Raw genomic sequence first — 27,338 nt, forward strand, 5'->3', positions numbered from 1 at the left:
ATCACTAAATCTGAACCACAGTTTCTTTATCTGTAAAATAACAAGGTTCTATAAAAAAGTAAGATTATTTTAGTTGCTATGATAAACACTGATTATTTTAGATTTACTGTAGTTTATATGCCTTATTTGTGGCTATAAATTTGAGAGCATAATATGCCTACTCTTTCCATTTTAGTTTGTAGATTTTGTTTAAATAGCTGTTGGGGGAATTGATTTTCTGTATATCGAATATATATATGAAAGTTAAAATGGTACTAATGTATCATTTGAACATTCTTTTTGAATGACTGATATGAACATTTTAATAACTGAACTTGAGAGTTTTTCCCTTCTGTAAAAAAAATCAGCAATCTAAATATATTTTCAGGTGTTTCTTACTGATACATATTTATTAACTTTTTGGAAGCATAAAGTTTGTCTGTTTTGTGTTAGTATAAAAATGTCAGAAAGACTGTTCTAATCATCATCATCATCATCATCATCATCATCATCATCATCACAATACTATTTCTAAACCAGTAACTCCTAAATTGATAATGGTAATTTTACCATTATTATTATTATTAGAAAAAACTTAAATAAATTAATGGAAAAATAGATTTTATATGATGGCTTGATACATAGGGTTTTTACAGATCAAAATTCACGATTGTGGAAGCTAAGTTTATTGTGGGATTTCTAGTTCCTCTGCTTATAATAGAAAATATCAGTAACCCTATTTCCTTAAATTAAATTTTTACTTTCTCTTAGAAGAACTTCACATATGACTTCCTTTAAATATTCTTCAGATTAATCTAGTAACTGGAGTAACTGTCATCTGCAAAAATATCTTTACAAAATTTTTCCTCTTCCTTCCGAACTTCTATAGATTTAAATGTTGCTATTGCATGATTCCCACAAGATGTCACCCTTTGCTCAAATTAATAGCCCTTGCTCAACCATCACACCAATTATCCCCTTGTAATGGTTCTGCTTATCTCTGGTGCATGAATTCAGGATTATACATTTAGAACTGAAAGGGACCTGTAAGGATGTTATCCATCTAATTCCTTTATTTTACTGATGATGAAATTGAAACTCGGGGGGGGGGGGTTGACTTCCCCAAGATTATATGGATAATGATTATCAGAGTTGAGATTTGAAGCCACAACTTCAGCATCAGTGCCCTTTCTATGTATCACTTTCAGAACTATGTTGCGATTAGTTATAGGATCTTCCTTCCTTTTTGTGAGTGAAATAAGGATTTACTTGAATAATAGATTTCATAGTTAGCTATATTATAGTCAAATTTTGATGGGTGCTGTCCACTAATTTAGAACTACAGAATTTTAAGGAAGATGATAGTGCCTCTATTTTGAAGAATTCCATGTAGTTTTCACATATGTAAAGTTTATATCATTGATAAAAAAGGTTGGACTTCAAAATTCCCCAATAAATGCATATGTAACACACACACACACACACACACACACACACACACACACACACACCATTTTAAGTCATGAAACTAAGTTATCAGAGAACTGAAAGAAAGGGAAAAGTACAGGTGTAAAGTTGTAATTTCCATATAGGAAAATAGTTGACTCCCAACTTGGTCATCTAGTGGAACTAGCAGCATATGGAAAGAATGTTCAGGTCAAATTCCAGCTCTATTATTTGCTTTCTCTAGCAGGTCATTTACTCTCCTTGGGCCTCAGTTTCCTTATCTGAGGGGGGGCTGAACTAAGGACCTCTAAGGGTCTTTCCAGTTCAAATTTTTTACCTTCAGATCCTCTCAGTCATAGCTTGAAGAGTGCAGACATCCTACCCTTTAAAGTTGCTTTCTCTGTCAGTGCTGCTTTTCTTTGCATGTCTTTGAATATCTTTGAAAAGAGAAGTGAGATAACATGACTAATGTGGAAATGTTTTACATATTTGCACATGTATAACCTATATCAGGTTGTTTGCTATCTTGGGAGGGGGTAAGGGGAGAGAGGGAGAGAAAAACATTTGGAATCCAAAATCTTATAAAAAAATGAATGTTGCAAATTGTCTTTACATATAATCAGGGAAAAAAATACTATCAAAAAAAAGATTGTTCTTTACGTGTGCACACACACACACACACACACCCCATTTTAAGTCACAAAACTAAGTTATCAGAGAACTGAAAGAGAGGGTAAAGTACAGGTGTAAAGTTGTAATTTCAACAACTCTTGTGCTAGGTAATGGAGCAGGTCTTTCTCATCATGGAGTTTGCTGTCTAGGAGAGGGTTATGTACATAAAGAAATAACTAGTACCATATGAAACATAAGTGCCTAAGAAAAGTATAAACAGTGTGATGTAAAATTTGAAGAGAGAAGATCCTTATTTCTTGGGTGGATCAGCGGACTTGATGTAGGAGATGACCTGTAAGTTGCATTTTTGTGGATGGTTAGGATTTCAGTGGGCATTCCTAGTCAAACGGAGCAGCAGAAGCAAAAATCAGATTAGGGTAAACTAATTTATGGACATAGGTAAGAACAAGAGTCTTGTTGGACTCTGGAATGTCATGTAGGAGGTATCATGAATTAAAACTGAAAAGTTAGGGTGACACTAGTTTTTAGAGGGCCTTGAATGTCAGGATAGGTAGTAAAACAACATTCTTTTTTTAGCCAGTGGGAGTTCAGTGGACTATTTTCAGCAGAAATATGATGCATCCTTTTTTTTTTTTGAGCCTTTCTTTGTATCTCCCCCAGTGCTTAGTATAATGTCTAGAATATAATAGGCAATTAATAACTGCTTATTGATTTTATCAGATCAACAAGATGATTCATGTTCAAGTAAGTGTGAAGACCTGTTGGGAAAGAGATTGTATCACTACTCTGGCACATTGGTACTATTATTATCTCCATTTTGCAGTTGGAGAAGTTAAGACAGAGGCCAAGTGACTTGCTCAGAGACACATAGCTAATAAGTATCTGACTGGATTTGAACCCGGGCTTTCCTATCTCCAAGCCCAGCACTCTATCCATCGTGCCATGTAGCTGCCTCCTAATCCAGGTGAATGCCAGTGAAGTCCTATTTAATGAGAGTATTCCAGATCCAGCCTGACCCAGACAATCTTGCTGGGACCTTTTCTGCTATACCTGTGGACAGTTTCTCAGACCAAACTCTCCTCTTGGATCATTACTCTCCCATATGCGTTGTCTTTCCCTAGTATGATGTTAGTTACTTGTGGCCAGAGGCATCTTGCTATTTTTATTCCCAGGGCTTAAAATATTTTTTCATTTCTTTAAATTTCCATTCATTTATTCTTTTACTAGAGTGGTGGCAACAGGAATAAAGAGGGCAGGATATTCGTAAAATACATTGTAGAGTGGAGCCTGGTAGTTGGTCATGAATGAGAGGTAAGAAATATAGGTGTACAACTAGGGGGGAAGATTGGGGTTAGACAGAGATTTGGGAGTCAACTGTAGTAGCTGATGTCCCTGGAGTGGCTCAGAAAAGGGAAAAGAAGCCCAAGGACAGAACCTTGGTTGGGAAGGAGAGGAGCCCTCTCAAGAGACAAAGACAAATGGACTTGGAAATGTAAGGTAGTAGGATGCTTTGGAAGTTATGGAGGAATAGGTTGCCTAGAAGGAGGAAGAAGCAAACAGTATCAAATGCAGAAAGAGATAAAGAAAAATGACAAAAGGTTGCTGGAGTGGGCAAGGGGGAAGTCTACTTCCCCAACTGTAAAATAGCAATAATATTTTCTATTATTTTTGAGAATAGTTTGTGTAGATTTGGAAAGTGTGTGACACTGAAGAGATTATCTAATGATTTCACTTGACTGCCTCAGTGTTTCATTTATATGGATTAAGTAAAAGTCACTTTTCATTAGATATTTAATTTTTTCCCTTATAGCCCAAATAATAACACAGTGATCAACAGATAGCTATTTAATAAATGACTTTTGGATGATTAAAGGTGAAGTATCTTTGAGGAGAGATCTTTGTAGTAGTTTGTTGCCTCACCTTTATTGCGCTGTGTTTGTGTGTGTGTGTGTGTGTGTGTTTTAAAAAGATTGACATTAATTTCAGGAAACTGGCTGTTATAGGTCAATTTATGTATTTGTTTTTTAGAATTTTAAGTTTGTTTTTTAAGATTTATTACAGGTTGGAATAGGCTAGTTTTAGAAAAATAACATTTTGCTTCGTTTTGCATACTTTTATTTTAGTCTGTCAGTCAACATTTATTAAACGTCTTCTATGGGCCAGACAATATATTAAATTCTGAGGATACAACTAATAAAAAAAATGACACTGCCCCTCAGGAAGCTTATAATCTAATGGGGTAAGACCGCACACAAAAGGAAACTGGAAAACGAGGGGGAGGTGCCCAGCTCCTGGGTCTGGTGGAGAACTCCAAAGGAAGTTTAGAGTCAAATGACTGGCTTGTTCATTGAGCCTTCAGAGCTAGACATTTCGTTAGATGAAATAAAGCCCAATTCAATGGAATAATTTCTACATGGAAAAGGAGTGTGTAGTCTGTCTAGAATCTAATGTCACTGAGCCACATTTTCTTGTATTTGATACAAGTTAAACATCTATGTTGATACCTAATTAACAAATAACTCATTTTCATTTTACTGTTTTGCCAGCAAAATATTATTTCTATGACAACTACTTTGACCTTCCTGGAGCCCTTCTTTGTGCCAAGATTGTGGATTGCTTAACTGGGGTGAGTGTTGAATTAGAGCCTACTTTTTCATATGCAACACTTGATTATAACTACAGAGATATTGATTCCTTTTGAAATGAGTATTTCTATTCCAGTTATTAGTAACATTTTTCTCTATTGTAATTTCATTGATGATTGAAGCAGACAAATATCAAATATTTTCTCAATATTTTGGTAAAGATTAAATAGTAATTTACTTATTTTTTTAAGCCAGAATGGAAATAATCTCCAGCAGGGGGTGCAAATGTTCAGAAAAAGAAAATATAAAGCAATGAGGTTTGACTTGTTATTTTTTCATAATTTCCTATGAAATTATGAATGTGTAATGTAAAATAAAATGTGTAAAGGTAATTTAGAAAATACATATACATATAATTTTTAAATGAGAAAATAAAGTTAACACAGGATCATAGGATCACAGACTCAGGAAGCACCCCATCCTTTTACAGATGAGGAAAACAAATCTGAGTAAAGTTAAATGGCTTTTAAGGATCACTGGTAAGTATCTGAGGTAGGGTGGAAACTAAGGGCATTCTGACTCCAAGCCCAGTCTTCTACCTTCTTTTTAAATTGAATTTAATAAACTGTTAATGCATTTCTAAAAAAAAAAGGAGCTTATTTCATATAGTCTCAAAATTAAAAGAGACCTCTGGGGACACTTAGACCAACCCATACCCTTTGTAACATCCCAGCCAAGTGATCAGCTGGTTTTTGCTTGAAGACTTCAAGTAAACGTTGGAGGGAAGGACAAGTTTACTCTTTTAGTTTTTGCAAGGCAGTGGGGTTAAGTGACTTGCCCAAGGCCACACAGCTAGGTAATTTTTGAGTGTCTGAGGCCAGATTTGAACTCAGGGACTCCTGACTCAAGGGCCAGACTCTATCCACTGGGCCACCTAGCCACCCTTTTTTTTAAAAATGCAGATGATTTTTTTCAATCACCCCAAATCTGCTTTGTTTTCCTCCCTCTTTAATTCTACCTCCCCCTAGCCTTACCTCCAGGATGAAAAAGGAAAAACAAAACCCCTGTCACTAATATTTATAGTAAAACCAAAGAAATTTCATCATTGATCATCTCTCTCTCCAACTACAGTATCTCAAATGAACCCTCATTGCAGCAAGACATCAGTTTACTCTTCCTTATCTGATTCTATATTCCACTTTTGAAAACAGCTATTTCAAACTTACTATTTTGTCTTTAAGTTCCTCAACATATATAAGCCTATAAATGTGTACATACATATACAGACAAGCACCTGTGTGGCCTAAATATATATGCACGTGTGTGTGTGTGTGTATGTGTGTGTGTGTGTGTGTGTTTCTCTCCAGCCTCAGTATCTCATTCTAACTCTTGGACTTTTTCCTTCTCTCTTAGGAGATGGGTAGCATGTTACATCATTAGATCTCTGGAGTCTTGATTAGTTATTTTGTTGATCAGAGTTCCTAATTCTTTCACAGTAAATTGCCTTTACCATGTTGTCTTTTTTTTTTAATTTTTTTTTTTTTTGCAAGGCAAATGGGGTTAACTGGCTTGCCCAAGGCCACACAGCTAGGTAATTATTAAGTGTCTGAGGCTGGATTTTAACTCCAGGGCCATGCTCTATCCACTGAGCCGCCTAGCCACCCCCCAGTGTTGTTGTCTTTACCATGTTATAAATTGTTTACACTCTTATCAGTTCATACAGTTCTTCCCATACTTCTCTGAAACTATGCCCTTCATTTCTTATTGCACAATAGTATTTTGTTACATATACATGCCTTAACCTATTAAGCTGTTCCCTGATTTATGGATACCCAGTAAATTTGCATTCTTTGCCACTTCAAAAGGGAGTTATAAATGTTTTATACACCCTTAGAATTTTCTTTAGGACTTATTTCTAATTCCCTATTCTTTTTTCTCCCCCTTTCTTTATATTTCCTTGTTGAAATAGAAGTGAAATGTTGAAAATAAGTGACTATAAATGAAATATTTTTCTAAATTCATATTTGTGTGCATGTGTGTGTTCTTTACAACTTGTCAGTTCTGATGAGTGCCATTCAGTTGTAAATAATTTTCACTATCCCCTTTGTTTGTTGGAGATGTCTGTTTTTGCAAAATGATTATGTGAGATAACTTCTTAACTTCCTTCCTCTTCCCCTCCTTCCTGTATTACTCTTCTCCATTCATTTTCATTCTTTTCTTAAGATCATCACTCCCAGGCCCTGTCTAATTAGATTCTCTCTATAACTATCAAAGATGAGAGGATTCATAGGGAACACATAAATCCTTTCTTCATTTTAGAATGCAAGCTATTTATCCTTGTTCAGTCCTTTATCATTCCATGTTTTGTTTTGTTTTTTTCTATTAAAATCCTGTGATTGAATTTTAAATTTTCTACTCTTTGTTTTTGAAGCTCTATCCAAGCAGTCTCTTTTTTTTTAGGACTTTGTTGGTTGTTCTAGAATCAGTTTCTACTTCTGGGTTTGTATCTCTAATGGCTCTAGTGTCAGTGATGCTTTTTTCATCTGCTCATTCTTGCATCCTACTTCCTTACTTAGTATATGGTGTTAGGGCTGAGCTCTGTGTACTTCTTGAGGGAAGATCTGGGCTGGTCCTTCTACTTTCTTGGGGTATTGAGTTGTGTTATTCCAGGTTTTTAAGGACATCTCACATTGAGAGTCGGTAAGTTTTTAGTACCATAAAGTGACCTCCTTTTGAGTTAACATTAAATTCTTAGTGACTGTGCTTCAAGTTTTGCTTTTCAATGAGATCTGAATATGTGTTACTATCAGCATCTTGTCAATAGGAATACATACTTTGTCAAATGTTTTGCTGAATTCTCTGTAAGCTGATCCTAAGGTTTTCCAATGATCTACCACTTTAGTAATACTATTGAAGCAGAAAATAAGGCCAGTTTGGTATGACCTGTTCTTTCAAAAAAATTGATGCATTTTGTCTTAATATATAACTGATGTTTCTGCATCAAAGACCTCTTTCTCTTCCCTTCCTCCTTCAAATCGAACCCTTATTTAAGGAGGGCAGCTACGTGACCCAGTAACTAGAGCATTAGACCTTGAGTTCAAATCTGGCCTCAGACAACTACTAACTGTTAACCATATGCAAGTCACTTACCCTTTATTTTGACTTAGTTTACTTAGCTGTAAAATGGGGATAATAACATCTGCTTTGTAAGAATGATTGTGAGATCTAAATGAGATGATATTTATAAAGCAATTAGTCTGGAGCCTGGCACATAGTAAGCACTTGTAATTTATTATTTCCTTCCCTTTCCTTCCTCTGCCTGAGCAAAAACATTTGATGTAGTGTCCACATTTCATCTACTGGTCATCTGGCTTTCTGGGTAGGAAGATAATGCTTCATTATCTTTAGGATTAATTAGTAGTTTTCAAAAACTCTAAAATGAAGAGTATATTTATTCCTCTTTTGGTTCTGCTTATTTCATTTTTTATCAGTTAATGGGCATTTTGTTTCTCAGATTTCTTCATATAATTTCATGTTTCATTATCTTCAGATATTATAGATCACTTGGTCACATACACACGTGCATGCGTGTATGCATATACATACACATGCATACTCTTAAACCATTAAAGATTACTGCACAAAGACTTGGGACATCCTTACAACAGATCTATTCACATGTGCATATACATTTATGCCACACAGGTACTTGTGTGTATATGTGTGTGTGCACATTTCTAGACTTGTGTATGTTGAGGAACTTAAAGACAAAGCAGTAAGTTTGAAATAGCTGTTGCCAAAGGTGGGATAGGGAACCAGTTAAAGAAGAGTAAACTGATGTCTTGCTGCAATGAGGGTTCATTTGAGATTAGGTAATATAAGTTTGTAGTAGTTATAGTTAGCAAAGTTAGACTTGCTTTAGCACAGTTCAGCAGTATGTAAGTAGGAAGAGGTAAATGGTAGAAGTAATACAGGCTTAGGTTTTAGAATTTTTTTTTTATGCTATAAGAGACACCAAATATAAAGAATATACAGACAGTTTGGAAGCTTTTTATGAACTGATGCAAAGTTATTTCAGTAGATCCAAGAAAACCATGTAGACATGGACTACAATAGCTTAAATATGATATTAAATGTAAAGAAACATAAAAACAAAACAATTGTAACTGAATGCTGTGAAATTATAATCAAGCTTGGCCTCTTTTGCAGAGTTGGCAACCATGACACTGCATGTAATGTTAGATGGTTTTTATGCTGGTTAATTTTTTTTTAAAGTATTTTTTAGGCAGCTAGGTGGTGCATTGGATAGAGCACTGACCCTGAGTTCAGATGCAGCCTCAGACATCTAATTATTGCCTAGCTGTGTGACCTTGGGCAAGTCACTCTTAATCCTATTGTCTTAAGTAAATAATTTTTTTTAAAGTATTTGATATTGGGCAGCAAGGTGGTACAGTGGATAGAGCACAGGCCTTGTAGTCAAGGGGACCTGAGTTCAAATCCAATCCACTAGCTATCTGACTTTGGGCTAGTCATTTAAGCCCATAACCCAGAGATAAGCCCTCTGGGTTATCTCCCATTTATCTCTGGGTCTTCTGGGAGGAGGAGAGGGGAAGGATATATTAGGAAACATACACAATGTAAAAACAAAAAATCAATGCAAATATTTTAAAAAGAAAACATCATAGCTAGGAAATGAGTAAATGATTAAAGTATGATATCTGAGAATGTGATTTATAATTCCATACTGTGGGCTAAAAGAGTTATGATGAGCTCTTGGTTTGGGATGGAGCACACGCAATAAAGGGCTGGCACAAAAGGTATTTATCTGGAGTCTTGCCTTTGTAAGCAAAAGGGATTTAAAATGAAAAGGAATGGAGAAAGAAAAATGCCTGTAAATACCAATACCAAGTGAGATCTCATGGATAGTAGCAGTTAAATCACCCAATAATGTACAAAATGCAAAATCTAAGAAATAAAATCTTATGACCTCAGGTACTCATTTTATACATGTGGGAAGTACAGGAAATAAACAAAGAGAATTAAAGACACAAATGCAAAAAGATCAAGTTACACATTATAAGTATTACTGAAATCTAGTATGGTGGGACCGATACCCAGAATATAGTTCTAGAAAGGTATGGGTCATCACAAGAAACAAAATAAATAAGGGTTTGTATGTAAGATCACACTGTATGTATAAAGATGAACTGTATAAAAGTGATCAACTGTATAAAAAGATCAACTGACCTAAGAGCATACATGAGGGAGAATATTTACATGATTATCAGTTGAAAAGGGAAGAGAAGCAAAATTATTATGGGGGTATACTATAGACCACCAAGACAGAGAAAGAAAATAGCTAAGGAATTCAAGAAATATCTTACAAATCTGACACAGAAGTATGATATAGTCACCGTGCCAGAACTTTATCCAGACATCTGCTGGAATTCTTTCTTTGCCAGAAAAGGAGCAACTGATAATTTCTCTTGGCCTACCTTAATGATTAATTTCATTCTTCAAAAAAAAATATGAAATAGATGAGGCTAATGAGGGTCTGATTCTAACAAAATTGGAATGGCAAGTGATATATTCAATTATTGATATATTGAAATAATAGTAGGACTATTGATGATAAGAGAGTACTCCATATCGTAATTTATATTAGAGAAGAAAGGAAAGTCAGGCAAATGTGATACATATCCTAAATAGGGGGAGAGTAGAATTCAAATGGTTCAGAGAAAAGGTGAGTAGAATTCCACAAACTGTAATTCTACAGAGGAATTCAACCTAGAAAGAATTGCAATGCTCTAAAGAATGAAATTCTGAAGATAAATTCTGATAAAGAAGAAAAAAGGAGAATATGAATGCAAAAGGGAATTATTGACTTAGTTTTCCTCTTTTTTTAATTGGATGAAACTTGCCTACTTAAGGAAAGCTTAATATAAGCCAAAGTGCTTCAAAAAAATTATTCTGTAGAAAAGATATTGATCAAAGAAGGGATAAGACTTAACTCAGGATAGATAACAGGAGGGAAAGAAAATATGAGGAGAAAGGGAAAAACTGGGAGGAAGAGAGGGAAGGAAGGAAGGAAGAAAAAGATAAGAATGGAAAATAACATTTGAGTACTTAAGATATGCAAAGAACTCTGCTTAGTCCTGGGAATGTCCATACAAGCCATAAAAGATAATCCCTGCCCTCTCAGAGGGGAAAGACATCACAAATGGGAGCTGAAGGTAAGGAAAGGATAATGAAGGTATCTGAAATCAAATCTTATTTCACTTCTACTTTTTTCCCTATGGAAAATCATTTTGGATCGGAAAAAAAGTTAAAAAAAATTATGTAAAGGACCTGAAAATCAAGATTAAGAGGTTAAAAAAGAAAAACTGTACCTGTCCTTGAAGAGTTAATGTTACTAGACCTAGATAAATTACATGTCAGGGTATTGAAAAAAATGACAAATTTGATTATTGAACCACTGTAAATGATCTTTAAAAGATCACAGAGAGCCCTCAGCATACTCAACTTGTGTTCTCTAAACCCCAGGACCATAAAAACTAGAGTATTCAACAAAAAACTGCTGGGCAGATAAAGAGCCATGGAGTTTGAACAAAGTTCAAGGACTATTTCCTTTAATTTAGAAAAAAAAACCCAGGTATCTTATTGTCTGATCTTGTTATCTCTTAAACTTTTTCTTTTTTTTTTCTTAAGGATATGATTTCTCTCTCATCACACTCAATTTGGATCCATGTACAACAGGGAAACAAAATAAAGATTGACAGATTGCTTTCCATGGGGGGTGGGGGGGGAGGGAAGTAAGATGGGGGGGGAATTGTAAACTCAAATAAAATCTTTAATAAAAGAAAAAAATAAAAACTGCTGGGAAAATTGGAAGACAGTTTGGAACAAATTAGATTTAAGACTAATACTAATTTAGTTTACTAATTAATATAATACTGTTTACTACAATAAATTCTGAATGAATACCTGACCTCCATAGAAGCAGATTAGAGAGAAGGATATACTTTTCTTTTTTTTTTAGAAAGATTTATTTATTTAGAGTTTTACAATTTTCCCCTAATCTTACTTTCCTCTCCCCCCCCCCCACAGAAGGCAGTCTGTTAGTCTTTACATTGTTTCCATTGATCTAAGTTGAATGTGGTAAAAGAGAAATCATGTCCTTAAGGAAGAAAAATAAAGTATAAGAGATAGCAAAATTATATAATAAGATAACTTTTTTTCCCCTAAATTAAAGGTAATAATCTTTGGTCTTTGTTCAAACTCCACAATTCTTTCTCTGGATACAGATGTTATTTTCTATCAGACAGTTTTGAGGACTGATGCTTTATAATATAATTTATATCTGGTAAGACTAAGCTGCCTTCTTTTGTACTTTTTTTTCCATTGAATCCCTGAAAATTCTTGACTTTTTATTTCTCCTTATAAATTTACTTACAACCTTTTTTAACTCATTAAAGCATTTTTTTGGAATTTTGATTGGTAGGGCTCTAAACAGGTAGTTTAGTTTTGGTAGAATTGTCATTTTTATTATATTAGCTCTCCCTATCCATGAAAAGTTGATGTTTGCCAAGTTATTTATTTATTTGTTTGTTTGTTTGTTTTAGGGGTTTTTTGGCAAGGCAAATGGGGTTAAGTGGCTTGCCCAAGGCCACACAGCTAGGTAATTATTAAGTGGCTGAGACCCGATTTGAACCCAGGTACTCCTGACTCCAGGGCCAGTGGTGCTTTATCCACTGCGCCACCTAGCCACCCCTCTTTCCAGTTATTTAAATCTGATTTTATTTGCATGAGAAGTGTTTTGTAATAAGCATATACTTTTCATAAATGTGGATAGTGAGAAGAGTTTGTGATCAAACAAGTGATAGTGGTGATCATAACAGATAAAAATGGACAATTTTGGTTACATAAAAGTAACAATTAAAAGGGAAATGATAAATTGGAAAAGATATCTGCAGTACATTTTTCCCAATAATGGTCTGTTTTCTGAGTTATTTAGGGAATTGATATAAATATACAAGAACTAAAAAGATACCCCATTAGTCAAAGCATGTGAAATAAAAGTCTCAAAAGATACTAACAAATCTCATATTATCCCAAATCACTAACAAGAGAAATGAAAATTAAAATAGCTCTGAATCACTACCTTACACTCATCAAAAGGCAAAGATGACACACCCCCTCAAAAAAATGTTGGCAGTAGTGCAGGCGGGGGAAAGCTTTGTTGGTGAAGCTGCAAATTGGTTTAACCACTTTGGAAGGCAAATTGAAAATATGCTAATTCCCCCATCATGTAAAATTAGTAAACTTTACATAGCTTTTGACTCAGCAATACCATTAGTACTTGTATACCCCAAAGAGGTCAAATAGGGAAGAGATCCACTTTTTTGTTGTAGCAGAGTAGGAAATATAGCAATTACCATTATAATATTTGAATGAACTAAAACATTGTTACTTCATAAGGAGGAATGAATGGTTGAGATTCAGAGAAATCTATGAAGACTTGTATAAAATGATGCAGAGTGGAGAGAACAGAACCAGAAGAATTTATACTATGGTTAAAACATTGTAAGGAAAACAATTTTTAAGACAGTCCAGAAGTTTGATGAATCATAATCTTCATTTTAATAGAGAATTACAGAATCAGACAGGTTTTCAGACATAGCCAATGTGGAAATTTCATTTACATATATACATATGCATATAGGAATACATGGAAACACACACATATTCTCTCTCTCTCTCTCTCTCTCTCTCTCTCTCTCTCTCTCTCTCTCTCTCTCTGTACCCCTCTGTTCTTTTAGTTGAAGACCATATCTTAAATTGTACTGAAAAAAATTAAGGTCATTCATCATAAATTTGCTCTTTTCCCCTTCTAATTTTACAGTCTTCTAACATCATCTTCCATTATTTTTCTTTATTACATTCTTACAGAAAACTACCTTGTATTTATTCCATTCTTTATTCCATTCCATTTTGATGGAAAGAGGTACCTCACTAAAGCCAAACCCTCCCTCTACACTCTTAATACCATTCCCTATTGTATTCTGCAGCATTTTGCTTCTAATTTCGTCCACACCTTTATATTTTTAGTCTCTCCTTATGTAGATTTCCTTCCCTGCTATTAACAGACATATGCTCAGGTTTTCCCTCATAAAACCCATCACTAAATCTGACTATTCCTGTTAAATATTGGTTTATACCCTTCCTTTCTTAGCCAGATTCCTTGAAAAAGATGTCTTAATGATTCCTCGGCTTCCTTTTCCCTTTTATTCCCTGCAGTCTGACTTCTCCTTATCACTCTGAAACTTCTTTCTCTGCAAAGTGATGTATAATCTCTAATTACCAAATCAAATGACCTTTTTTTGGTACTCATTCTTGACCTTAGCAGGATTTGATACTATTAATTATTTTCTCCTCCTTTGTACCATCTTTTCTTTGGGTTTTCATGTTCTCTGTATTTTTTTTTCCCAACCTCTGCTTCTTCTCGTTCTCTTTTCCTTAATCACTAATGATTATAAGATTCATTTTTGGGTTCTGTTCTGGGTGCATTCCTTCAAAGTGAATGTCACATAGACATTCATCTCAGCCACAGCATATCCAAATCAAAATTCATTATCTTCTCCACCGTACTTGACCCTCTTCTGAATTTTCCTAATAGTGTTTAGGGTGCCATCATTCTTTTAGTCATCTGGTTTTGCAATCTTGGTGTCATCCTTTTCACTTTCATTCATTTTATATATCCATTTAGGTACAAAATCTTGTTTCTGTCTCTAACTTCTCTTCTCCCCCTCCCCCTACACACATAGACTGACTGACTCTTCACAAATAGCTAATACTCTTGAATTTAGACCCTCTTCACCATTCACTTGGAGTTTTGGAATGTCGAGTGAACAGAACCAGAACAATTTATAAAATAATTACAATATTGTAAGGAAAACAATCTTTAAAAAATTTATTTAAGGCACTGGGGTTAAGTGATTTTGCCCAAAGTCACATAGCTAGGAAATTATTAAGTGTCTGAGGTCAGATTTGAACTCAGGTCCTCCTGACTCCAGGGCCAGTGCTCTATGTACTACCTGAAAAAACAATTTTTAAGACAATCCAGAAATTTGATGAAGCCTGCTCCTGATCTTAACAGTTACAGAATTGGACATAACTTTGCACACACCCCTCCCCCCCAAGCTTTTTTCCTACTCTCTTCTTTCTTCCACTTAGCTGACAAAAACGCAGGTCTGATCATAGCTCTCTTTACTCAAGATCTTAAATTTAATGATTCTCTATTTCTACAAGTATCCAATACAAACTCCACTATTATTTAAAACTCTTCACAATATGATGCCTTCTTCCCTTTTGGGGGTTTTTTTCAAATGACTTTCCCTTATACATCCTGTTTTCCAGTCATTCTGGCCTATTTGCTTTTGTCCTGGTTGAGCACCATGCTTGGATGACTCTTCACTTCTGCCTCCTAGAATACCTCAAGGTTCAACTCAGATTCCACTTTTTTAATAAAACCTTTCCCAGTACCACTTCAAACTATCTTGTATTCGTTTTGTTTAACTTCTGCATGTATATGCAGGTATCCCCACAAACATATATACATATTCACGTTGTCTTCCCAGTTGGAATGTAAGCTCTTTTAAGTCAGGAATTAATCCAATTTTTTTTCCTTTTCTCTCTGGCACTTAGCAAAATTCCTTTCACATGTGGTTCTCTTCATAAATGTTTGTTGATGGATTGATTCTATCATATTGACGTGCCATAAATTGTTTATCCATTTCTCAACCTGTGGGCATCTATTTTGTCTCCAGCCCTTGCTACTATAAAAAGTGCTGCTATAAACATTTTCTGATGTTTCTTTTATTGTTGACCTCTTTGGGATGTACTTTGTATTTGATTCACAGTGAGACCTCAGGATAAAAGAGTCACTTAGTCATTTTCTTCCCATTGTTCCAAATTGCTTTCTAGAATATTTGGCCAATTCACAGCTCAACCAGTGGCATACAAAGGTCTCTGGTTTTGACCATCTGTTTTTGATTGGTAATTGGCAGCTTTCTGAATGGCCCAATTGATGGGAAAGATTATTGTTTTAAAATATCAGTATCTCTGTTGCAGAAAACAAAATTTCAGTCATTCACATAAACACCATTTTTTTTTTTTGCATAAGCACCATTTTTTTCTGTATGTGCAAATCAGGATACTAATTTGTTTTGGGGGGTTTTTTTTGATCCTCTACAGAAAAGTAACCTGGAAACATTTGATTTTTGGAAGGATATTGTTGCTGGTTTACACCATAATTATAAAATAACAGCTTTTAAAGGTAAGTTCCTTGGAAACTTATTAAAAGCCTTGATGAATTAATTGATTCTCTTAATTAGATTGTCTTTATTTAAATATTATATTAAGTGTTGCATTTATCTTAATTGGTTAGTTTTTTATGTACTGAAGTATATGTTATCATAATAATTTCTATTTTCTCAGTCTTCTCTGGCATATTTTGAGTAATTGGCTACTTATGGTTGTCTGTGTGTTCTGAAGTGTGGAGGGCCCTAGTTTTGATATTCTCTGACCAGAGCATCATTTTGAGGATTGTTGTGGTTGTTGGCATGGATATGTACATCTGGTTCAGTACCAGGGCAGCCTCTAAGGTGCCTGCTCATGAGAAACAAACCTCTCTTTATTTGAGAAACAAAGTTGACTGACCCAAAACAAGGGCAGTAATACCTGAAAGTGATGAATTAAATGTTAACCCAAGTTAAGGGTCTGCCAGCTATGCCCACAGGATAACAATTATTTACTTTAAAAAATTTTTCCTGATTTTATAATAATCTATCAGGAATGAAAATGATGGAACCTAGGAACTATACCTTTACCATTTTTCAGAGTTTGAGTGTTTTTCTACTTTTAGTGACACTCAGTCATGTATTACTGTTGTATTTGCTAGACTGCTTTTGGTGATGGACTGATAGAAGCTTTCTTTGGCAGTTGGGGATGAAATGATTGACACTTTTCACCCAATTGTGGGCATTTGGGTGTTAACTTATCAGCAACTGTGTGCCTCAGGACTTCACCTTTCTTTTATTATAGTTGATGACAGTTTTTAATTGACTAATTGCTTTTATATGTTATCAAGTCAAACCACAGCATTGAGGTAACAGATGAGTATTAATAAAGAAGCATGTCCCAAGTCAGCTTTTAAAGATGTCCACCGGTTTATTGGTTTACATTCTTTTAATTTTGAAAAATAAAAAGCATTGAAAGAACAGATTAGAATAGCAAATATGCTTGTTTCAGATGAATTCAACCTAAAAATCCATTCTCTTGATTTTGTTGCAGTATAATTAAAAAGTAGGCAAAAACATTTGTTGTGCTTTCAAAAAATTTGGGCTTGTCATGGAATTTTTGAAACAGCAATATACAAATATAACAGAGCATAAATAATCTCTATTTAGATTGTTGAAGCCTTGAAGCTAGTTGTTATCCCACCAAAATTAATGGAAATGCAAGATATGCAGGTAGACCAATGAACTGTAAATATTTAGAAATTTCTTTGTAAAAAAAAAGTGTTCAGTGAACAAAACATTTAGCATAATAAAACCAAGAGACCAAGTAATAAAAGGTACTTTCCACTGACAAAAACAGTAATCATCATGTGAACCAATTGATTGCACTCAAGTTTCATCAGCACCATCTCCCTTAAGTAAATAAATTTGAAGGAAATGCTACCATTTCACATTCAAGCTTGAGGGGGTCATCTTGTTACAGGACAACTTTCCGTACTTTGAAGGTAGCAACTAAGATGATTTTGCATCTACCAGATAATACTTGAGATGGTTCAAGAATAAGCACCTTTTATGGCAGAAATGGTTTAACATAGTAAGTTTTTTGATTTTGATTTTTGGTTTGGCCAGAAAACTTTTACTTTATTATTCATACAAGCACCATTGTAGGGAAACAGATTTGAATGCACCCTTCTCAGAATGCACCATCAGAAAGTACTGTAGGGTACAGCACCTTTCATATTTGTGTGTTCAAGTTTACTAAGTATATAGTACCTTTTCCTAAATGTCTCCAAAATGTGCTAATGTGAGTGGCTAAAATTTGGCAAGTTTTGAAAGATGTCAAATTTCTGAAATCAAATCTGCCTTAGACTAAAAATCTTTTTCTTTTAAGACTCTTATTCTTGTGTTTAGAGGTTTTCTTGGCATTAACAATATTTTTTTGTAAAGTAGTCAATCAAAAGGCCAACTATTCTCTTTTCAAATTTGATTTGAATGTTCATATATATTTCACTCAAGATAAATTATGTAGATTGTTTTATTTATTTAAATTCAAGACAGTTTCATTGTGAGCTTTGAAAGTATTTCTTCTCTTAAAATTTGAAGTTTTTATTTAATTTGCTTTTAAACAGATAAGGAGCTGGTACATTGTAAAAAAACAAAGCAAAAACTTTTTGTTAGGTGTGCTTAAATTAGCTATAATTTTAGCTTGAAAAATTTCAAAGATACATTTCTGTATGATGTTAAGAAGTTGTATAAAAGATTTGGGTAAACTTAGCTATTATATGTATGATCCTAGACTTTATTTCTAGAGACTACTTGTCTCTAAAAGATGATTTTGTGGTAAGTCTCTATTTCTTCCTTTTAGTGAATTATAGTACAGGTTGAATGAATTTTCACAATATCACATGATTTCACATAAAACATTAGGGTATCCTGGACATATTTCTAATGGTAAATTTGCCTCTTCCAGATGTTTTAAAAAAGGTTAGTTTTTATAATGTTATGGTTTTGGAGGGGAGTGTCTTCTATGAAAACATTTCATTAAAAACATTTTTCAAGCAGACAATGTAGACTAGCTATAAGGCTGTTTTTATATCAAAGCAAATAAAAATCCTGAGAAAGATGAATGAACATATTCTGAAGAATATAAACCATTGGACTCTGCATTTGGTAGCTGTAGCCATACTTGATCATTTTCTGTGAGATCTATGATGGTACTCCCGGAAGCCTGATCCAAGTATCCTTGTTTATATTCATCATAGGTGTACATTATGGGGGTACCATTCTTATATAGACCTACCCACACATGATTCCCTTTCACATGTACATGGTAGGAAAAATAGTATAGACCTGGTATCCTACAGGTAAAAATTCCAGTTCTTGGATCATAATGCTGTTGCCTATTATAGACAATTTTGTCAAATGGAATTGGAGTGCCTATTGCTGGGTAGGCTTTGGAGAGAATTACTGTGAAAGCTGACACAGGCATTCCTGTTATACCCTGATTTGCACTTAGTAGAGGGGTCCCTGATAAGCTTGGCCTTTGTCCAGCTTTTATAAAGCCATCTGGCATGACTGCTTGACCTGGTGGACCTGGAGGTCCTGGGGGCCCTGGACGTCCAGGTTCTCCATTGTGGCCTCTTGGACCTGGTAGTCCTGGTGGCCCCATGGGTCCATTAAGTCCTTTAGTTGCAATACCAGCCGGGCCAGGCAGGCCTGGACTTCCTGGGTCTCCTTTAGTCCCAGGGAAGCCTGGAATTCCTGGTGGCCCAATTGGCCCTCTTGTGCCTGGGATTCCAGGGGCTCCCCTAGGGCCTGGCTCACCATTTTGTCCTGGTAGTCCCTTAGCTCCAGTTGTTCCTACAGGGCCTGGCAAACCAGGAGAACCCCCTAATCCTGTGTCCCCTTTTGGACCTGGTGTCCCTGGATCGCCTTTGGGACCATTGAGACCTGGTTCTCCTGGGTAGCCTGGTTTTCCTTCTAATCCAGGTGCACCTCTATCTCCCTTTGCCCCTGGGTACCCTGCAGGACCTATTGGTCCTGCCTCCCCTTTAGAACCAGGGATGCCATGGCTACCTGGTATTCCTTTTGGTCCTTGAGGCCCTGTGCGTCCTGGGGGCCCATCCAAACCTGGTTCCCCTGGGTGGCCTGCTGGGCCTTGTTCCCCTTTGACTCCTGGTGTCCCTGGAAGGCCTTCAGGTCCCCTCTGCCCTTTCATCCCTGGCAAGCCTGGTTTACCAAACCCAGGTGTTCCTGGCATACCTGCTATTCCCGGAGCTCCTGGAAGACCTTTGGTTCCAGGTGTCCCTGGCAATCCTGGTGGCCCATTGACCCCTGGCTTTCCTATTCCTGATGTTCCAGGTTCTCCACGAGGACCTTGGGGACCTGGGAGACCAGGGGGCCCAATTTCCCCTGGGAAACCTCTATCTCCTTTAGCACCAGGCTGTCCTGGAAATCCATTTTCTCCCCTTTTCCCTACTCCAGCAAGCCCTGGAAGTCCCATGGGACCCTGTGGACCCGGATGGCCTCTCTCACCTGGCCTTCCAGGAATTCCATATCCATTTTCCCCTTTCTGTCCATTCATTCCGGGAATGCCTGGCACACCTTTTTCTCCTGGAAGACCCCTTGGTCCTGGGGCCCCTGTTGGCCCTTGTGGTCCTGGTTTGCCTGGAACAGTTAATCCAGCTGGGCCAGGAATTCCAGGAGGTCCTGATGGGCCTCTTGGCCCTGGTGAGCCTGCGGGCCCAATGTCTCCTTTCTCTCCATATGGTCCTCTCTCACCTGGTTTTCCTGGGAGTCCTGGCATGCCTGGTTTCCCAATTGCAGACAGACCTGGTGGTCCTGGCATACCTGGCTGTCCTTGAGGCCCTGGGCTTCCATAGCCTGGCTTTCCTGGAGGTCCAGAAGGTCCAGGCTGTCCACGGGGGCCTGTGGGGCCCGGTGGTCCTGGAAGACCTTGTTCTCCTCTTATTGGTATGCCTAAAAGACATCACACACACACACACACACACACACACACAAACAAAATTAGAATTTTTGTGGAAAAATTACTGTTCCAAAGTTATAAATCACAGGGTTGAAAAAAAGGTTTTGTTGCCATCTAATTCATTTTCCTGTTTTTAGGAATACTCCAAACTTAAACCCTCCACAAAATAAAAATCTATTAATTTTAAGAGTCATATACACAAAATGAATTTATAACTCTTAATAGAGTAGAATAGGTTACTAGACTTATTCCAGTATCTTCACAACACAAAGTACTGTAGATACTTTCATTCATTTCAACTTCTAATAGCCTATAATGGGATTGTGAAATCCATTCACTTTAACAATTCAGAATATATTCCTCAAGTGCTAATTTTGTGAAAATCCTTGTAGTAGGCTGAGAGTACAAAAATGGAAAACAAAGTGCAAATTCCAGTCCTCATGATCAACCAGAAACTCATAATTGAATTTTTTTGGAATATATGTATAGATATACCTATATATGCATACAGGAATGTCAGCATGTATACATAGACATGTATACATATGTGTCTGAGAATGTTTTATATATAATATAAAGGAATATAGCTATATTTCTGCCTATTTTGATACAGTAGAAAGAGGTCGAGATTGCAAAGGAAGAATAAATTTGAAGAGGTTTAAATATAGCGATTTTTTTTCTTTCATAAAAACTTAGTTTTAATGGGAAACACATTTGTTACACTGTGGAGATGCTTTTGAAAGCAGATAGTGTCTTTTATCTCTCTTTGAATCCTAGCACTTACCACACAGTGCCTGGAACATCACACAAGCACAAATACTTGTTGACTGACCATCAAGCCTGTATTAGATGATGTTCAAGTTTAGGTTGGACTTCAACCTAAATTGTCTTCCATTCTCAAAGCTACTGGTGAACTTTGTCCTCTCTTTTATTGAGGCAGAATAAAAAGAAAGCATCGTTAGGAAGCTAGAAATGAAGGGGTAATATTGATTCTATGTTTAAAGACATAAAGAACCTCTGTAAGTTTCTGCCTCTTCGACCTTGACCAAGTCTTGAAGCCTTAGTTTTCTTAGCTGTAAAATAAAGCTTTCTAAAGTAAAGTTTTTTCCATTTTTAAAGCTATGGCCCTATGTTCATAAGTGAACATGTATGATTAAATTAGGCTTATTGGCAGATGAATATTCATAAACTTTATTTTTTCTAATATCCCATTGCGATCAGATCTGTGAGTACAAATCTTGTATTGTCCACCCTCAGGGTCTAGTGTCTTGTGTGTAGTAAGTGTATACAAGAAATACAAACAAATGAATGAAGGAGCATTCATTGTAACCTGGGGTACAGATTTTCTCAGTATTTGATAAGTTTTCCAGCTTCAAGCCTGTAGATAGTGTATTTAGAAATGTAGCACAGAATCCATTCAGTTCAACCACTTCTGTTAGTTGCTGGACCTTTGTGCTATGTTCTCAGAGATACAAAGATGTACTCCTACAGGTCTGAATCCAAAAAAAAAAAAAAAAAAAAGAAAGCTCATTTACTATTGAAAGGGAAAATCTATATATAATTGTGAGATTGAGAGTAGAAGTATAAAGGAGGGATCTGAATGGAGTTCTATGAGAAATTTAAGGAGATAGAGAATGCTTTTCAATGGTGGAGTGCCATGAAAGAGGAAGTATCTCAAATTGGACTTTGAATGGAAGAAGGAACATAAATAAATATGGAATTGGAGAAGAAAGGGAGAAAAAGTACATTCTAGGATTAAGAGTTGGACCAAGCAAAGGAACAGACATGGGAAATGTCAATATGAGAGTGGAAAAATGGGAAAAATCTTCTTATTTGACTGGAATATTGAGTATATGTGACTAGAAAGAGCATGATATAAAGCTAGGAAAAGGAAGTTATATCTGTGTTTCAAGAGGTCTTCAATGACAAGTTCAAGAGCTTATACTTTATTCCAGTTTTTTTTTTAGTAGAGTAACAATCATATCATTGTATGGAGGATGGATAAGAGGCAAGAAGATTGGATACTAGAAGTAATTTAAGCAAGAAGAAATAAATGACTGAATTAGGATGGCTGCAGTAGTTGTGAAAGGAGATGATGTATATGAGAGATTGCTGAGATAGCAATCTTAGAAGTTGGTTGAAGATAAAAGACAAGGAAAGATGAAAAAATGATTTTTGGCTACATGATTTTTACTGCAGTATATCCTGGTTCCATTAATAGGATTATAGGCAAGAGGAAGAAAGTTAGAAGACAATTGATTCATTTGTTTTTATATTGGCTTGGAATGTTGGAGGGCTATCTGGATATAGAATAATAATAATAATAATAACTTAAGATTTTATATGGTAGTTTGAAGTTTGCAAAGCAGGTGTCATATAGAATCTCATTTAATCCTTACAGCAGTTCAGCAAGTAATTGGAAATGTGGAACTAGAATTCTGGAAAAATTTAGTGTAGAGATTTATTTGTGTAGGCAGAGAGGTGAAAAGTTAAGACTTGAGAATACTTATGATCACTAAGGTAGAGAATAGAGAGAGACCAGCAAAAGAAATGTGTGTAATATTCATTTTGCAAATAGTGGGAGAAAGGAGAAAAAGTCTACGGAAGAGTTGAAGGAGGTAGGGGTGTGTGGGTGTGTCTGTCTGTCTGTCTGTCTGTCTTTCTGTCTTAAAGTGCTATTTCCATTGTTGAGTTGGTAAAGACCACAGAGGATATCCTTTGTCTTTACAGAAAAAGAAATGGAGACCCAGTATCATTCAGTGACTTATCCACATTCATATCAAATATGGGATTAGTCAGAAAAGTTAACATGAAAGAAAAAAGCTAATTAAAGCATTGGGTGGAGAACAGATGAAGATACATTTTCCTTATGTCTTGATCTTTGATGTATTTTGTTGATTAATCTCACTGTCTATATTAATTTCTTTGTATGTGTACACACATAGAATACATATACATATATATATACATTCATGTGTACACAAAATTTTAAAATAAATTTTACATAATGATATATTTATCTATAGTATGATAAAATAATATATATGATATAACATGGTTGCATATAATGTGATTATATGTAATAATAAGATTATATATCTAATTTTATTGTCAAATGATAATGAGATGATAGAAGAAAGATATGATAGAGAGATAGATAGATAGATAGATGGACAGATGGATAACTGACTTTGAAGCCAGAGATACCTGGATCATTTTCTTCCTCTAAGACATACTCCCTGAGTGTTGATGTGTGATCTCTGAACCTTTCAATGCTGTTGATGCTGTCCTGCATTGGTAGAATTTTCTTATCCAGGAGTTTGCTGTATCAGTATAAAAGGTAAAATCTCTATCCCTCTTAACAAATGGAGTTTACTTCTGTATGTGGAATAAAAATCCTGGAGATAACTAAATTATTCTTTGTAGTACATACATGTACACACACACACACACACACACACACACACACACACACACATCCCAGAAGAATGCAAGTTACAATTGGGATGGAGGAGAGAGGATTGTCTCCTGTATTTTAGTATAAAACAAAATCCAAAAACAAATAGTAAACCCCAGTAAATGGGGGTTAGTAATGTCTATTTAAAAGAGGCATTATGTAAAAAAATTAAGCTATTAAAATGGTCAGAAGAGTAAGATTGAAAAAAGTCATGTCAGGGTATACTCTTAAAAAGTGCTTCTGTGAAAAATTTTCACTGATGGATTGAAAATGTATACAGTGTATGATGACAGTATTGAAAAGTAATATGCAGAAAGGCAGAACTTGCTTGGATGTTTGGTGTTGTTGTGTATACAGTGCTGTAATATGAATCAGATATCTGCTGTACAAAATGCACAGATGTATGTACTGATTGCATAATAATGGAATGGTTTCTTCCACTGTAAAATTAGTAGATTGCCGACCAGCAATTCGATTAAATTAAGATGAAGGTAATGCCATCCTTGGCGTCAGTGGAGAAAGTGGTAGGCCTGGTGTCAGGAAGAATTGAGTTAAATATGGCCTCAGACACTTATTAGCTATGTAACCCTGGGCAAGTCACTTAACTTTTGTCTTAATGCACAGGAGAAGGAAATGGCAAATCTTTTTAGTATCTTTGCTGAGAAAACCTCATGGATAGTTTGATTCATAGGGCCACAAAGAGTCAGACTAAACCTAAACAATAACAATATCATCCTCAAGAAAAGTCTAATTGAGAAGTATATGAAAGCATCAGAATATTGAACTGTTAGATGCTTCCACAAAGATGCAATCATAGTCTGTTCAGAAATTTGTTGTGATGTAATAGTTGTGAACCATAGTTTAACTTTTTTGACTCTACTTAATTCATTTCTCAAATGTAAATATATACTTTTGTTTATAAATTTATGACAGCGTGTTGTAACTTTGTCACAACTTGACTTATGTATTTGATCTAGGATTTTCTGTCATCATTTATAATGCCTGTTAATGAATGATAATGTATTTTAATTTTTGTTTTTCATTTTGTAATAAATTCTAGTGCCATTAATATTTTGACTTTCTGTTACTTGTGATTTGTTGTTGTTGTTGAATTGTTTGAGTTGTGTCTGACTCTTGTTGACCCTATTTGGAGTTTTCTTGGCAAAGATTCTGAAATGATTTGCCATTTCCTTCTCCAGTTCATTTTACAGATGAGGAATTGTGAGGCAAACAGGGCTGAATGACTTGACCAGGGTTCATCCAATTAATAAGTGTCTGAGGTCAGATTTAAATTTATGAAAATGAATCTTCCTTATTCTAAACTCAGTCCTCTATCCACTATACCACCTAGCTGCCTTATTACCTCTAATTTATAGATAAGATTTTACTTAAGCATACTAATTGTAATACTTTATAATAGAAATACAAACTAATTGTTAATTCTTGAGTTTGTTAATGGTTCTTCAGTGCTATACATATTAGTTTCTATTTGGTGATTTGCAGTTATATTTATGTATAAATGATACCATTTTAAATTAGAAATCAAAATAATATTAGAAAAATCTCTCACAATAAGAATTTTTTATCCCTTAAAACAATAATTTCTTGAGAAGATACATCCTCTATAAAACAAGTTTTTAATGCAAGTCACAAACTTTCTAAATGAGAAAACAGCATCTTTCCCAAATAAAACCAACTTGTGCAGTTATTACATACACAGATGTATTGATGATGATATTTATGATATTCCTTTTATATTAGTTCAGAATAGAAAAAAAAGCACATTAAGATACACAATTCTTGATGGATGTATGTGTGTGTGTGTGTGTGTGTGTGTGTGTGTGTGTGTGTGTGTGTGTTGGTGTTGGTATTCAGCAGACACCTAAAATTGAATTGCATACAAATCCATTTGAAGACATCTTAATTGTAATATTTTGGGCAGCCTAATTGATTGAACAAAATTTTCATAAGTGGATGTTTATATTCATCTAGTTTGTGCTAGCAAAATGAATTTGTATCACCAATACCTACAAATATGCTATTAGTTAAACAGAAAATCTTATCCATGTTAGCTTTCCTTAAAATGTAGTGTAGCAGGGATTTGAGCAGCTTTTACATAGTTTACTACTTTAAGTATAAAGCCATGGTTTCCTACTTCCCATTGCTTGGGTTAAATTTAACACTGTATATGAGGCCTGGATTGGTGGGGTGGAACCTTTGCTCACTATTGGCAAAGCAATCTGTTTTATATTGCCACAGAAATGGAGTTTTCTAGATTTTGTTGTGATAGAGGCTCTAGCTCATTAACCCCCTTTTTCATGTCACTGACTTCAGTTAATTAAACACTTCATCAGCCTTAGAGTCAGTCAAGTCCTGCCTCTGGTAATTAATAAATATGTGACCATAGACAAGTAATGGTAACCTTGTGGTGTCCTAGGAGGCTCTTTAATATAAGTGATATGGAACCATCACTTATTTACATGAGTTGAGAGAACTTCCATATCAGATGTTCTCTTTCATTGATGAAATCACAAGTCTAAGACTTCCCTACTTTAACCTCCTCCCTCCTTTCTCCAGTCTCAAAAAGAGAAGATTAAGTAACATATTTTTGCTTCAATGGAGTCAGTTGTTAATGGTATTTTTGAGCTGGAATTCTTAACCTTGGGCCTAGAAATTCCTTGGGACTAGATTTCAGGGAGACAAGGAATTTGGATGGGGGAAAAAAGACATATTTCAGTATAATTTGTTTTTCTTTGTAATCCTATGTAATGTATTTTATGAATTTAAAATCCCTATTCTAAGAAGAGATCCATAAGCTTTCATCAGATTGATAAAGAGATCCATCAGACACATAAAAAACTTAAAAACCCCATCAGCTACTGTGATGAAAGTGATACTATGCCTTCATGATTTGATAGAATGAATATGGTACAAAATGCATCAATTATTTAGTATTTATTTCATTTTAGGTATTAGCTTTTTATTAACTATTAGGAAAATAAAATAAAGAAAAATCCAATTGATAAATTGAAAAACCATTTAGAACATTAAAAGTGTAGTCTAGTATAACTAGTACTAGTATTGTTGAAGTCCCATCTTTGACACTAGCTGTGTCACCATGGGCATGTGGCTTTGTTTCATTTTCATCATCTGTCAAGTGAGAAGAATAATTCTTTTATTCTGTACCTCACAGCACTATTGTGAGGACTATATTTTGGTAAACCGTAAAGCTCTTCATATATTTAAGAGCTGTTAGTATGAAAAGATTTTAAAGGAGAAAAATCAATAACTAAATCAATGAAGGCACTTCTTAAGGTAATAAGTTTTTTATTTAAAAATTAATTTCCTTTAAAAATGGAATCAATGTAGAATAGAGGTTTCAGTAAAGGAGAGAAAGTAACATTTATTTCTCTGGAATGTGCTATCATTCAGTGGTGAAATTACTTGGGACAGTA

The 27,338-nt window shown here is 35.2% G+C and overlaps 2 protein-coding genes across 4 annotated transcripts in view; one reads left to right on the top strand and one right to left on the bottom strand.

Moving 5' to 3' along the window:
• Positions 1 to 27,338, top strand: part of NT5DC1 (5'-nucleotidase domain containing 1) — a 236,821-nt gene that overhangs the window by 15,024 nt on the left and 194,459 nt on the right. For both annotated transcript variants that reach the window (XM_074187406.1, XM_074187407.1), the window contains 2 exons: positions 4,605 to 4,684; positions 15,897 to 15,978. In XM_074187406.1, coding sequence (XP_074043507.1) covers positions 4,605 to 4,684; positions 15,897 to 15,978 — 162 coding nt within the window. The remainder of the gene's footprint in view (positions 1 to 4,604; positions 4,685 to 15,896; positions 15,979 to 27,338) is intronic.
• The window catches only part of COL10A1 (collagen type X alpha 1 chain), a 44,888-nt gene continuing 35,614 nt past the window's right edge, over positions 18,065 to 27,338 (bottom strand). For both annotated transcript variants that reach the window (XM_074187405.1, XM_074187404.1), the window contains exon 3: positions 18,065 to 20,419. In XM_074187405.1, coding sequence (XP_074043506.1) covers positions 18,531 to 20,419 — 1,889 coding nt within the window. In that variant the 3' untranslated portion in view covers positions 18,065 to 18,530. The remainder of the gene's footprint in view (positions 20,420 to 27,338) is intronic.

This window comes from Macrotis lagotis, chromosome 5 (genome assembly GCF_037893015.1).
Source record: "Macrotis lagotis isolate mMagLag1 chromosome 5, bilby.v1.9.chrom.fasta, whole genome shotgun sequence".
NCBI classification, from domain to species: domain Eukaryota; kingdom Metazoa; phylum Chordata; class Mammalia; order Peramelemorphia; family Peramelidae; genus Macrotis; species Macrotis lagotis.